The 13,345-nt window shown below is 33.2% G+C and overlaps 1 protein-coding gene across 1 annotated transcript in view; it reads left to right on the forward strand.

Moving 5' to 3' along the window:
• The window catches only part of CLYBL (citramalyl-CoA lyase), a 177,078-nt gene that overhangs the window by 159,513 nt on the left and 4,220 nt on the right, over positions 1-13,345 (forward strand). Inside the window, exon 7 of the mRNA XM_087937917.1 lies at positions 6,735-6,859. Coding sequence (XP_087794043.1) covers positions 6,735-6,859 — 125 coding nt within the window. The remainder of the gene's footprint in view (positions 1-6,734; positions 6,860-13,345) is intronic.

Genomic DNA, 13,345 nt, shown 5'->3' on the forward strand with positions numbered 1-13,345 from the left:
TAGAAATCTGAAGAAAGGTGTCAGGATGCTTTGACCTGGAGAACATACAGCCAGAAAGGAAATATTCAGGACATTTACCTTTGCAAACAATTGGAAGAGATAGGCAAAACTGAAGGGGGGGGGGGAAATCCCAAAATTTTAAAGACAATAATAGCTGTCAGAACAATAGCTTTCCTTAAAACTGAAAAAACTGGAGAACAGGAAGATCAACATCTAACTTTCAATGCCAAGCAAGAAAGGAGAAGAATAAATACCTTGATCAAAAATATCACCAAGCAGAGGGAAAAAGGAACATAACAGGTACTTTTAAGAAAATCTGAGAAATCATAAGAAAATGTACAGCTGAAGTAATGAATATTAATTATAGTAGAGATCTATTAGAGCAAATGAAGGTGAAAAGGCTGTACTGAACTCTTATATAAATTAAAGTACAAAATGATAATGACAAAAATATGCTTATTTGAGACAAAGAGCACTTTGAGCACAGGAAAAGGCTTTCTGTCAACCATTATGGAAAGACACCAGCCTAGAAACTGGAAATAATTGGAAATTACACCGAACCGAAGAACAAAGAAATAAAAAGGAATGCACAAATTACTGACTTATTGTACTGATTCCTCACACCAAATTTTTTTAGCCTAGGATCTTAGAAAAAAACAATACCGAATATGGAAAGAGAATAAAGCCAAATGAACTATCGTGTCAAAAAAGGCAGAGAGGCACAAGGTCAGAAAGTGAATACTGTAGAAAGTATACACTAGATGGAAGAAATGAATACAGTAAGGAAGTGGAGCTGGCTTCATTGTACAATGCAAGGTTACAGATTATGAAAAAAAGGATATCCCAATTCTATTTAATGTACAATGATTATTATATGTGAGTATTTGGGACTCTAATATGGGTTGCAGACTTGGAAATGTTGCAGATAAATGTTGTTATCTATATCAGAGTCCCAAATACCATTAGAGATATGTAGATGACACTATTGTTTAAGCCAAAAGCAAGCAAGACTTAGAAAAATGTATTATGAAAGTAAAAAGGAGAAAGTGAAGAATCAGACTTAAGCTATAATATTTCCAATGCTATTAGTGTCAACCAGCCTACCTAATTATAAGTTCACTTGAACCTAATAGCGAAAAAGTGAAAAAGATGCCTAAGTTTGTTGAAGAAAAGATGATGAAGAACAAGGATATTTTTGTCACAGCAAAGAACAAGACAGTTAAAGCCCTTGTCTTCCCAGTGGCCTCTGGATATGAAAGGTTGCGTATTAAGAAAGAATGAAAGAAGACACTTTCAAATGATCGATGTAGAGATACTTTCTGAGAGTACCATGGAATGCAAGAATAACTCCATATAAAATGAAAACTGGCAGTTTTCTTGAAGTAGGAACTGCAAGCAGAAATTCACATACTTTGGATATTTGATTCAAGCTGATAGATAAAGGACTAGAAAAATCAACTATGCCTGGCATGTTTGAGAAGACAACAGAAAATAAAGAAGATGGATGAATCAAAGAAATTATAGATCTGTCCCTGGAAGAGCTACAAGTTGTGACTAAAGGCAGATCGATATCACGCATTTGTCCACATCAGTACCATAAATTTTAAACTTGATAACACATAGCTAACTGGGGAATTAATACCAATGGTAGGCAGGTCGAGATGATATTAAATTTCTAATACATTCCTTTATACAATCCTTTATAATACATTCTCAAGATGGCCACTGGACCTCAATTTTACCACTGTTGGTTCAGAACCTTAAAATGATTAACCAACCAGCCAACATTTGCAGAATCAAAATCAAACAACTTACCCTCAAGATTTGTTAGCATGAACCTCCAAGTATCAGTTTACTATTTTATCCACAAATAAAGGTTATATTTTAAAATATAATAGCAATCCTATCTGGTTCTGTATAGGATTGGGCTGAGTATTAATATGCAGGTGTAGATTTGGTCAATTTCACAATGGATTTTTTGCAGATTTCTAAACATTTACCCATTCAAGATAAATATGAACTCTTGAGATAATTATGTTTTGTATTTCCCAAGGTAAGCAGACAGCAAAATGTTGACAATAGTTGATTTCTAGGGCAAATTGAGCCTAATCTAGAATTTCATACCTCCATGCTATTTCCCATTTGAGGTTTGTTTCTCTGAGTTATGGGCCTCATGTAAAATAAATAGAACACAAATCCATTCTGAAATATTTCTTACACAACTTGGCAATTTTTCTTTAAATTAAAAAAGCCCTAGATTTCAGCTTTTGTTACTGGGTTTAATAAAACCATGATATATTTGAATGTAGAAGTAGATCAAGGACCTTGGAGTACTCATCTCTAATGATCTAAGCGCTAGAGCCCACTGTAACTACATAGCCAAAAAGGCATTAAGAGTTGTTAACCTAATCCTACGTAGCTTTTTCTCTGGTCACACTACTAACTAGAGCATACAAAACATTTGCTAGACCAATACTTGAATACAGCTCATCAGTCTGGAACCCGCATTACGTATCTGATACTAATACAGTTGAGAAAGTCCAGAAATATTTCACAAGAGTTCTCCTCTACTCGTTGCAGAATACCGTATGCCACCAGACTTGAAATTCTAGACCTAGAAAACCTAGAACTACGCCACCTTCGGTCCGATCTAAGTATAGTATATAAAATTATATATTGCAATGTCCTACCTGTCAATGAATGCTTCAGTTTCAACCATAACAATACAAGAGCACACAATAAATACAAACTCAAGGTAAACCACATTAAACTTGATTGCAGGAAATACGACTTCAGCAACAGAGTGGTCAATGTCTGGAATATTCTACCTGACTCTGTGGTTTCTTCCCCAAACCCCAAAAACTTTAACCTTAGACTGTCTACTATTGACCTCACCCCTTTCCTAAGAGGTCTGTAGGGGGTGTGCATAAATGCACCAACGTGCCTACCATCCCTGTCCTACTGTTTCATTTTAATTTTCTTATATGTATTCATAACTATGTTATACTTATACCTGTTATCTTATAATCACTTGACAAAATAAATAAAATAAAAAATATGAGGATATGATTCAACTGTTGGGCGCACCAGGATAATTTCTGGAAAATATTGCCACAGAGTTGGGATGGTTTGCTATCATCTAACTTTCTCACCTAACATACAGTTCAAAACATTGTTTCTTCCAGCTTCCTCTTTAACTTTACACTGACAACATAAAAAAGCAGAAAACAACAAATTTGCATATTAGCATCTACTTGACAGGACTTCTTGTATTAAAACTACACTTGGAGCAATATTATCAGGAAAGTGTGATAGCTATCACGGCTATCAATAATACCAGTTGGCTATCAATAATACCAGTTAAGAATGACTTTGATAGGAAGGATCCATGGCATGTAAGGGAGAGGGAGTATCAAAAAAGTAAAGATGACAATTTCAACTGCATAATCAAAACCATGTTCCTTTATTGGAAGAATCTAAATCTGTTATTGAACTAATGCATCAATACATCCCTCAAGGCTTTTTGCCTTAATGTAGTAAAAAGTATGCATATACAAACATTTTAAAAAATAGTTGAAATATAATTTCAGAACCCATAATTTCTAATAGTTTTCATTTTTAATATATTTTTATTAAAAGTTTTAAGAACTAATAAAAACTACAATGAATGAAATTAGAAATAAAGTGAAAAATTAAAAAAGGAACATAAAAAGCTAAAACTGCAATAAGTTGATAGGCTTTTCCAGTCACCAATAAATGTGGATATTATCTTTTCTCTAATGAAGGATGCTACTTTATCCATCTCAGCAAGATTTGTCAATTTCACTAGTCATTCCTCCATAGTGGGTAGTGCCGACCACTAGTCATCTACAGTCCTTAATAAATAATCTCTATTCCCACAAATGTCCAGTCTTTCTAATTAATTTTGCTATTTTCAAAAGCACTTTCATCAGAATATAAAACGTATGATAGTCACCATTATCCATTTAAAACCTTCCTGAATCACAATCTTGTTCATTCCCAGAAGAAGACAACTCTCCAAGAGTCCTGAGAGCCTTTGATCTTCTCTGCTGTTCGGAATATCTCTTTGATTATAAATTAGTAAAATTATATGTCCGTAAAGGCTACTTAGTAGTTAAAGGCATGCTGATAATCTCTTGATTCCTAAGCTGTTCAACTCGCAATCTGCCACAAGAAACTCAATTATGGAGGTCTCCTTATGAGGAGCAGCTCTGCTGGGCCACAAGTGGACAATCCTACAAATTCTTCTTCTTTCTGAAAGATTTTTGCAAGCTGGAACTTGGCTCCTGGGCGCTGATTTCATTGTGTTGATGTCCGAGCTCATGGAGCCACTCATAGGGACATCTAACTTGCCATAGGTCCTCATCTGGAAGTTGAATTTCTTCAAGTTCTTCAATTCTAGTTAAAACATTCTTATGAAAAACATTGATAATGAATTTTTCAGGACTACTATGGTGAAGGAAGTGTAACGTGATTTCCAGTTTTCTTTTCATATTCATTCAATAATAAATGAAAATTTGAATTTCATACAAATATACAGGGTACAATTGATTACTGACTCATAGTATCTTTCTGTTTTGTAATTCTGCATGCCCCCTTCCAAATTTGACACCAAAAATATTTGTTTTTTTAAAAAAAATATCATTGTTAGTTCCTACCAAAAGTTCTTAAATTCCTTTTTACCTTAAATCTTTTACTGTATAATAGTATGTATTAAGTGTAAATCCCACGTTAGTCTTTGTCCTAGATTGCTCTAGCAATGAAATAGATGTAAGACCCCAATGTATATAGCTTCTATTACCTTTAATCAACACTTTGAAATTCATTGTAGTTTTTAAGGCCATTTTTGATAACTGTCAATCTTTATAGCCCAGGGATTTATATTAGGACTCTGGGTTTAATTCAGAATTGGTCATACTAACAGTAAACCATTTAAGATCAATGAAGTCTGTTTGTCATGACTGTCTCCAGAGAATTCTGCTGGACACTTAAGTCCACAAGGTATTTGGCTATATAAGGAGCCACAACATGCAATTGCAGCTTTTTAGATTGTTGCTGATCTTAAAAGATTGAAGGCCTTTTGCTCTGTGTATAATTTTTAAATTCCATCCACATCTTTATCAAAACAAAAAAATGTCTCAATTTAAAAGATAACTTAACAATAATATACAGATCCCTGTTTTGAAATACAATGCTTCTTTTGAAATATATTTTATTGGGGTTTTCATCATGAAATATTTGTGCAAAACTATTCTGAAATTGTAATTTAATTGCTTACGAGTATAATAGAGTGCAAATCCAGTACATAAGTATGTTGTTCATTCTTGTGACATAACTTCAAATATCTTAATTTGGAATAATCAGAATTTGAGCAGGACACTAATGTTTTTATTTGTTTTACAAAGTAGCCTTTGAACAGCTGAAAATAAATCTACTGAAAATTATGGAGCAGCTGAATCTCACATTACAAATTACCTCAATTATAAGTGATAACATAATTAAAATCTGAAAAAAATAATGCAAGCTGTGGTTTCTAAAAGATATCTTTACCATAAAATAGATCTTATATTAATAAATTCCTAAAGACATGGACAATTAGCCCTATGTATATAGTGGCATTTTTAAACTATCTAACTTACTATATGTTTTAGATAGGTTTTAGACTAGGTTTATTATTATTGTTGTTGTTTTAATTATTTTAATTTTTAAATAGTCTGTAGTGTGGTTGTGATGTGGCGTTTGGGGCACTGTGCTGGAGTAGCTTTCAAATTTAATTGTATTTATAGAATACAATGACAATAATTGACCCTTTTTAAAGTAGAAGCAAATCATTAAAAATAGTTTTCTTTCCCCTTAGAATGTTTAAAATAAAATAAATAATAATCTGCACTCTACATATAAAATTATGACTATATACTGTGGATAAAATTAACTACAATACTATTGAAAATCAAAATGCTGAAACAATTATATTTTTCTTCCAGATGAATAATTTGTCCTTCGTTGAATCCCTTATAAAGAAAAAAATATTACTTCTTAAAAGTACATGATATAATTAAATTATTTTTAATTGTTTTGCTTGTTTAAGGAATATTTTTTAACCATTTTTCAGTATTTCCAAGTACTGCATATTGAACATACTTTTTTTAAAAAAAATGAAACATTCACTACATAGTAATTACAAAATTGTGAAGAAAAAATGTAAAATGTTAATTTGTTGAGGACTTTCAGTTAAATTTTATGTAGTTTGTCTTGGCTGGCCAAGCAAGAACCTAAATGGTAGTCATATTAGAAAAAAACATAACCCATTTTGTATCATTTCATTAAGAAAGAGAACATTTGCATGGGTCCATGTTTGTGAAAGTCTACATTTTGATATGAAACAAGCTATAAATAAAATAAATAACCATAAGTCTGTATTGATATTAACTACATAAGGAATATTTTCATTGTACTTATTTAGAATTATAAAGGATTATTCTGTGCTTTATGTTTGTTTATAGAAGTTAATTTCAGAATTAATTTAACTTCTGGTTTCAATAAAAATTTGGCGAACAGGTTAAATTTCAAAAGGGAGTTCATTTTAAGATGATGATGATAGTTCTAGTGATAATAATAGCAATGGGAAACTGTCCTGCAGAACTAGAAATTACAACATTTTGCTAGAACATTTGTTTGTTAATGCTGACTATGGTTATTAATCTTGCTTGTAGGTAAGCAGGTGATCCACCCTAATCAAGTTCCCATTGTCCAGGAACAATTTTCCCCAAGCCTTGAAAAAATAAAGTGGGCACAGGAACTGATTACAGCTTTTGAAGAACATCAGCGTGTAGGAAAGGTAAAACATTTTCTTCAAGACTTAAAATGTGGATTCAAATAAAAATCAGTGTCAAGTGTTCCTTGGGGAATTAAAATGAACCTGTTTAAAGATACAGTAACAGAGAGAGAGAGAGAGAGAGAGAGAATATACATTGAATAACAGTATTTTTATCTAGGACACTGATGTTAGGAAACAGCACTGTGTCAAAATTTATGCCATCTTGGCTTTAAATTAAAAACAATCTTCCTGAAATTATTGCATTTCTAGTCTTTTAAATAAATATTGATTAGATATTTATCCTCCAGTTACACTCCACTACTTGCTTTATTTTACTAAGATATTTGTTAAAGTGGTAATTGAAAATCAGAGCTTCTTTCTTCATAGTGAGGAATTATTTGCAGTTTTTCAGTCAAATTTATAGGGCAGCTTACAAAATACCCAACTAATTTCAAGAGTATTATTTAATTATACACAGTTGCTTTAGTTTTTTTTATTGCCTGCTCTGCCCAAATAGCAGGTACCAGTTATTTTTCTAATCACAAACTACAGAGTTCCTGACAAGGTGGAGGCACTTTTATTGCAAAATGAATATATGAAAACCTATTTTTTATCTGAAGGTTCTTTTAATATTAAAAGATAGCATAGCAGCACTCATATATGATTGTTCCTAATTTAGTGCATCATTGAATCTCGTGTTGCCTGCTCTGTGGGTTTCTGCTATGTAAACATTGTGGTGATAAAGCACAATCTGTCTTCACTTTGTGCCAGTAACACTTAAATTAGGGGTCGCCTGAAGGAAAATTTTATGCTAGCTACAGCATTGTCAGCTAATTATCTTAAAGGTTATTTGCTAGAATATAGTTTACCACTGGGGGGAGTTGAAATTAAATGTGCTTCTTTTAGAAAGAGCAAAATCCGACATGCTTATCAAGCCAGCAAAGTTGTCCAGAAGTGCAGAAGAAAAAGTGTGATCCTTTTGGGGCAATTTACCCAATATTTGATCGCCAAAAAACAATATTCTTAGTAAAGCCAAGTACACACACACAGAAAACCCCACAAGTGCATATGGATTTCTGGCTGTCTCTTATAAAGCCCATTAACACAATACTGAGCTATGAAAATATACAGTGTGCAGAATAGGAATTGCAGTTTTATGTCTTCTGTTTTCTGTTTTAAAAAAATACTTTGAACTCATAAGTTATTGACATTTTATGTTCTTTTGTATTGTTGAAATGTGGGCATTTTCAATACCAAATTCTTCTGGAACTATGGCTTAAACCATCACAGTATCCTTGCAGTTGGATAACTAGCATTCTTATAAATAAAACATTATCAAGTAATTCCAGAGATGTTCTAGCTACAAGTCCCTTCAAACTACTGGTGTATTTAATACTGCAACTTAGGATGATTTTGAAATAGAGATAAATGATGTACAATTAAGGACAGCTAGTTAAAGACCCTTTTACAGAGAATCCTGTCTCTCTTACCTGCTTTGCGACTGCCTATAAAATGTAGTCATGGAAATTGAAGCTTCTTGTGACCCACTATTAATACTAAATATTTATAAATATGGCACTGGATATTCAGTCTAGGATTAAATGCTGACCTCATCAAAGAAAATGAGAGGGTTAGCACTGACTTCAGTAACAGCCTAGCGTCATTCAGTGGGTTGAAGCAAAATGCTGTTTAAGCAGTGCTTCCTGGGAATCTTTAATCAAAATTGCAGAGTACAAGGCTTAAAAATCTGATTCTTGAAAAATCAGCCCACATCTGACTACTTAATTTCCCCAAAGAACTGCCTTTCACTTATGGAGATGGCACTAATATTTTCATCACAATTTTCATCACAATTTTCATCACAATTTAAGGAATCTAATTTTGAAATGTTCCATTTTAGCATGGATAATTAAATGTCTTAAACTGAAATTGGGAGTGTTGTCCTCAATTGTATTAGTATATTACTTTTGTTTTCTTGATAAGCCACACACTAATATTAAAATGCCATCTTCTCCACTTCATTTCTTCCTCTCTTCTTTTTTTTATTAAGCTAAAACTTTAAATTTCAGTGAAGAAGGAACAGAACTTTAGTTTGATATTGTTAAGCCTTGCATGAGGAGAAAAATGTGAACATGTTTATATATGTGTGTGTGTGTGTGCATTAATCAAAACTGAAAGCCTGGAAAAAAATGAAACACAAAGGATTAGAATGACTAGCCTGGTGTCCGATAAATTGCTAATCTTCAACTTCTGAAATTACAGCTTGTCCTTAATTGGAAATTCTTAGCAAACTAAGTTTGATGCTACCACCAAAAAACAGTTTATATTCACACAAAGCAAACAGTTCCCATTATTTGTCATAATTTGGAGAATACAGAAATATTTGCTTTGAGGGAATCTGAAATATGATAGGATATTTTAACTAAGGTATTCTGAGTCTAATATGATCATTTTGAAATTTTAGCCATTCACTAAAATAAAAATGTTTTTTGTTTCATGAAAAAAATGCTATTAAAAACATTCAAAAAGATTAATAAAGTAAGACATATTTTATTTAAATAGTACACTATATATCTTTTCTTCATATAACTCCCTGTAAAAACCTGAACTAATCAACATTTAACTGAGATTCTTCGGTTATATGTTTTTGCTAAGTTTTCATTCATAACCAATAAAGTAGAATTCTTTAAAAATATATTCTAAAGGAGTATATATTCATTACAATGTATGTTTCTCAAGATTTAAATAATACAATAACTCTACCTACTGCAATTTTAAAAACTTAAATCTTTACAATTTTGCACAAATCTGTACAATTTTTATCATTTTCTAAAACATTCTCAAACCAATTCATAGTAAAATACAAGTATAATGTGATTCATTTGCTCTAAAGTTGCACATTATTAGTGAATTAAGCTTCCATCTTTATTTTATAGCCTTTTAAAATAATATTGACTTTCAGTGTCAGTTTTGAAATAAATTTTAATGCATTTAATTTTGAATAATTTGTTAGTAATTTAAGAAGAAAACAGAAATATCTTATTTACTAGTTAAGAGGAAGACACTGGAGATAAGAGTTTTTGTGTGTTGTACAAAGAGACACTTAGTGTATAAGAACCATTACAGACATAAAACAGTTAAATGCCAAAATGAAATTTTTCAGTCTATCATCATCGTACATCTTTAACTGCGTCATTTGTTCTGACAGCTGTTTGATGTGATCTTGCATAATATGCTAGTACTTTATTTTATAGAGACATTGACATAATAGTGGGCAAATTACTATATGCTCTGAATATAGCCTTCTGAAAATTTAAGTTACCGGTTCTCATAATTGCAAGATTTGTTTGAAAATATCTGAACAATAGCTAGTAGACTTGTTAAAATAAAATTGTGACTATCAACCAATTATTTAGTGGACTGGGAAATAAATTGCAGTTGACCCAAAATAAATTCTGCAAATTAGTAAAATAATGCAGAATTACCTTTATTAATCATTTTTCTTAGTTAAAATAAGACTTTTAATTGTAAAGTTAAAAGTCTTCGGATATAAACTATTGATCAAAGGTTGATCGAAAAAACATGGATTTCAGTCCCATTTCTACCAGGGATTCTTATCTTAAGGCCTGAATATATATTAACAAATAATCTACAGCACAGTGCTACAGGATCAGTCACCTAATATGCAATATAATCTTAGCAGGTCCTATATAAATTTTCCTGCTACATTTTCAAAGGGTCAGTGGTTGCTCAACTGTTTACTTTAACAGCAAATTGGAGCTATTAAAAATGAAATAATTTCATTTAACTGCATAATTAAAACATAAATTTTCACATGCATATCCCTAGAGGAGTGCAGCACAGTCTTAAATAGGAAATGCATTCTTGTTTCTACAGCTGAGCTGGTGTTTATTTGAAACCCTGAGAAAGGAAAAACGTAAAGGGGTATGTGCATATGTATATTTTGCTTTCCTAAGAAGAAACAGACATTTTGAACATATGTTATACACAACTATTTCAGCATTGTTTTCTGAATCATCACAGATTTAAAGTTGCCTAATGGGGATCTGAAAAATTAAGAGGAAATATAATGAAAGGAAAACAAATACTTCTTGTCTAATAATGGAATATTTCAAAACATTTCCTCAAATTAGAGTAGACGTGCACAAGAATGTGCTGGGGGTATGATAAACCTCAATGTGGAGCCAATATTTTTCACTAGAAAGGGAAAATATGAGGCTTCAGGAGTTTGAGTGAGAAGGAAATAATGGTAGGATGGGGCGGGGCATTAGGACTGAGAAGATCAAGATGTGGCTTCAGTTTGTAAGCTGTGACTGCCTGAACTAATTACTCCAATACAAATAATTTTCACAACAATTAGGCCTTGAGCCATGTTTGGGAAATACATACTTTCATTGAAAGTGTTATGCAGATTATCAAATTATCAATTTTTTAAATACCATTTCTTTATCCCTTCAAGGAGTAAGATTTAATACCAGGCGACTATTCATGCAGTCCGCTGTGCAGTGTTTTGCTTTCAAAAATGATTTTTTTAAAAAAAACACCTTCCTTACAGTTTTGAAATTCTTCAGTGATCTCCCTTCCAAGTTCTAACCAGTTAAAAGCCCTGAGAAGCCCTGAGATCAGCCAAGGTGGACTAGATGCTTCTACCTGTGGAGGTTCCCCTCCATGGAGGACACTACACTCTGATAAGCACTGATCAAGAAGGGAAATTTTTTCACAATAACAAATACCAGGGAGCTGAAGCTTTAATTGGCTTGGGGAGTATTTCTGTAGAGTACTTAGCCTAATTGTTCATTCAGCCTCTGGACTCCAAAGTATAACCTGAAGCTGCCTCTACCGACTTGAACTAATGGTTTCCTCTTTACTAACTCAAGCTAATGGTTTCCTCTCATCGCAGATGACCTATATCAACTATCCAAGTTTAGCTTCTCTCCAGAAATGATGGACTGCAACTGCCATCATTCCCGCCACTAAGCATAACAGGAATGATTACTGCATGTAGCTCAAAGGCAACAAATTTGGCAGGCCTTGCTTATTCATTGGCAGAAAACTTCCTAGGGAGAGGTCTTTGGCATTTGAATCCTTTTCTCTGACAGAAACTAAGGTCACATTCATAAGTAGCATCTGATCTATCGCTAAATCACCAAAGCCTTTCTCTTGAGTACTTAGGCATACCTGAGACATCCTTCCCAGCTTATACAAATATAGTGTATGAAAACAAACAATCACATTTTTATATCTGATGTTGTTTGATCTATCCTGCCCCCATCAAATTTTCAGGTATGAAAAGATGGGCAGAATGTTGAAAAATTATATGTCCTTTAGATCCAACTCATGGAATCAGACTTTGCCACAGAGCATGATAGGATGCAAGAAGACCTTGTAGCAAGAAGACCACAAAGCCACATCTTACCTGGTGTTTCCCCACTCCCCTTGGGTTCCAGGTATAATGGGGCTCAGCTGCCTTCTTTCTTCTTGAGAACAGGGCAGAGCAAAAGAGCTAATGTTCTGGCCATATGGTCTTTTTGGGGTATACCAAGAGCATTCAAAGGATAGCTGTACTGCCTTAAATACCTTTGTTTCACTGTATCTGGCAGGGATTTTGTTAGAATTAAACCAGTTACCACTAAAGCTAGGCTGAAAATTATTCATTTTACCCCATTCAGGTAAGAGACTTGAAGAAAGAGAGACATTTGACTTATTGCCAATTTAATTTTACTTCCTTCACATTCTTCCTGGTTGGTCACTTCTTCAGCAATGATATCTCCACGAATCTCCATATCCTGCAGCTTCACCTAGACCATGGTCTTTAAGAAAGTACAATACACCTGTATGACTGAAAAAAATCTTAAATTTGTTTACTCAAAAGTAATTTCAATTTATTTCAGTTGTGCTTACTTCAGTTGAAGTAAAATAGTTGAGGCTTAGCAATATCAGCATCAAAAGATTTGTCATTCTTTCACATACTGTATTACACGAAACAGGATTAGGATAATACTAGAAATCTTAACTAAATAAGATTTGTACATGTGTGTTTTTTTAACAAGGCTAAATTAATCTGTAATTTAGATATGATGCTGGCATTAAATTTTTCAGAATAGATAACCATTTGGCTGAAATGGTATAGAGTTCCTGCTTAAGCAGGGGGCTTTCAGCACCAGTGGAACAAAGCTGAACTATCTTTTTGATTGCATCTTCATACACTTTAACAGAATAACAGAATAAAAAGTAGAAGGCATCTATAGAGGCCTTCTAGTCCAGAGGTGTCAAATTCAATTTCATTGAGGGTCACATCAGGGTTGTGTTTGACCTTGAGGGGCTGGGGGGGCATGGCTAGGATGGACGTGGCCAGCTCAATGTCACTCATCGAGGCTCTGTATTGGGCCACAATGGCCTCTTGCAGACCTCAGAGCTCGCTGAGCTCCATTTTCACTGGCGGTGGGTTGCAGGAGGCTGTTGCAGCCCCAAACGGAGCCCAGGAGC

This window comes from Pseudonaja textilis, chromosome 8 (assembly GCF_049901715.1).
Source record: "Pseudonaja textilis isolate UNSWEBS1 chromosome 8, rPseTex1.2, whole genome shotgun sequence".
Classification (NCBI taxonomy): domain Eukaryota; kingdom Metazoa; phylum Chordata; class Lepidosauria; order Squamata; family Elapidae; genus Pseudonaja; species Pseudonaja textilis.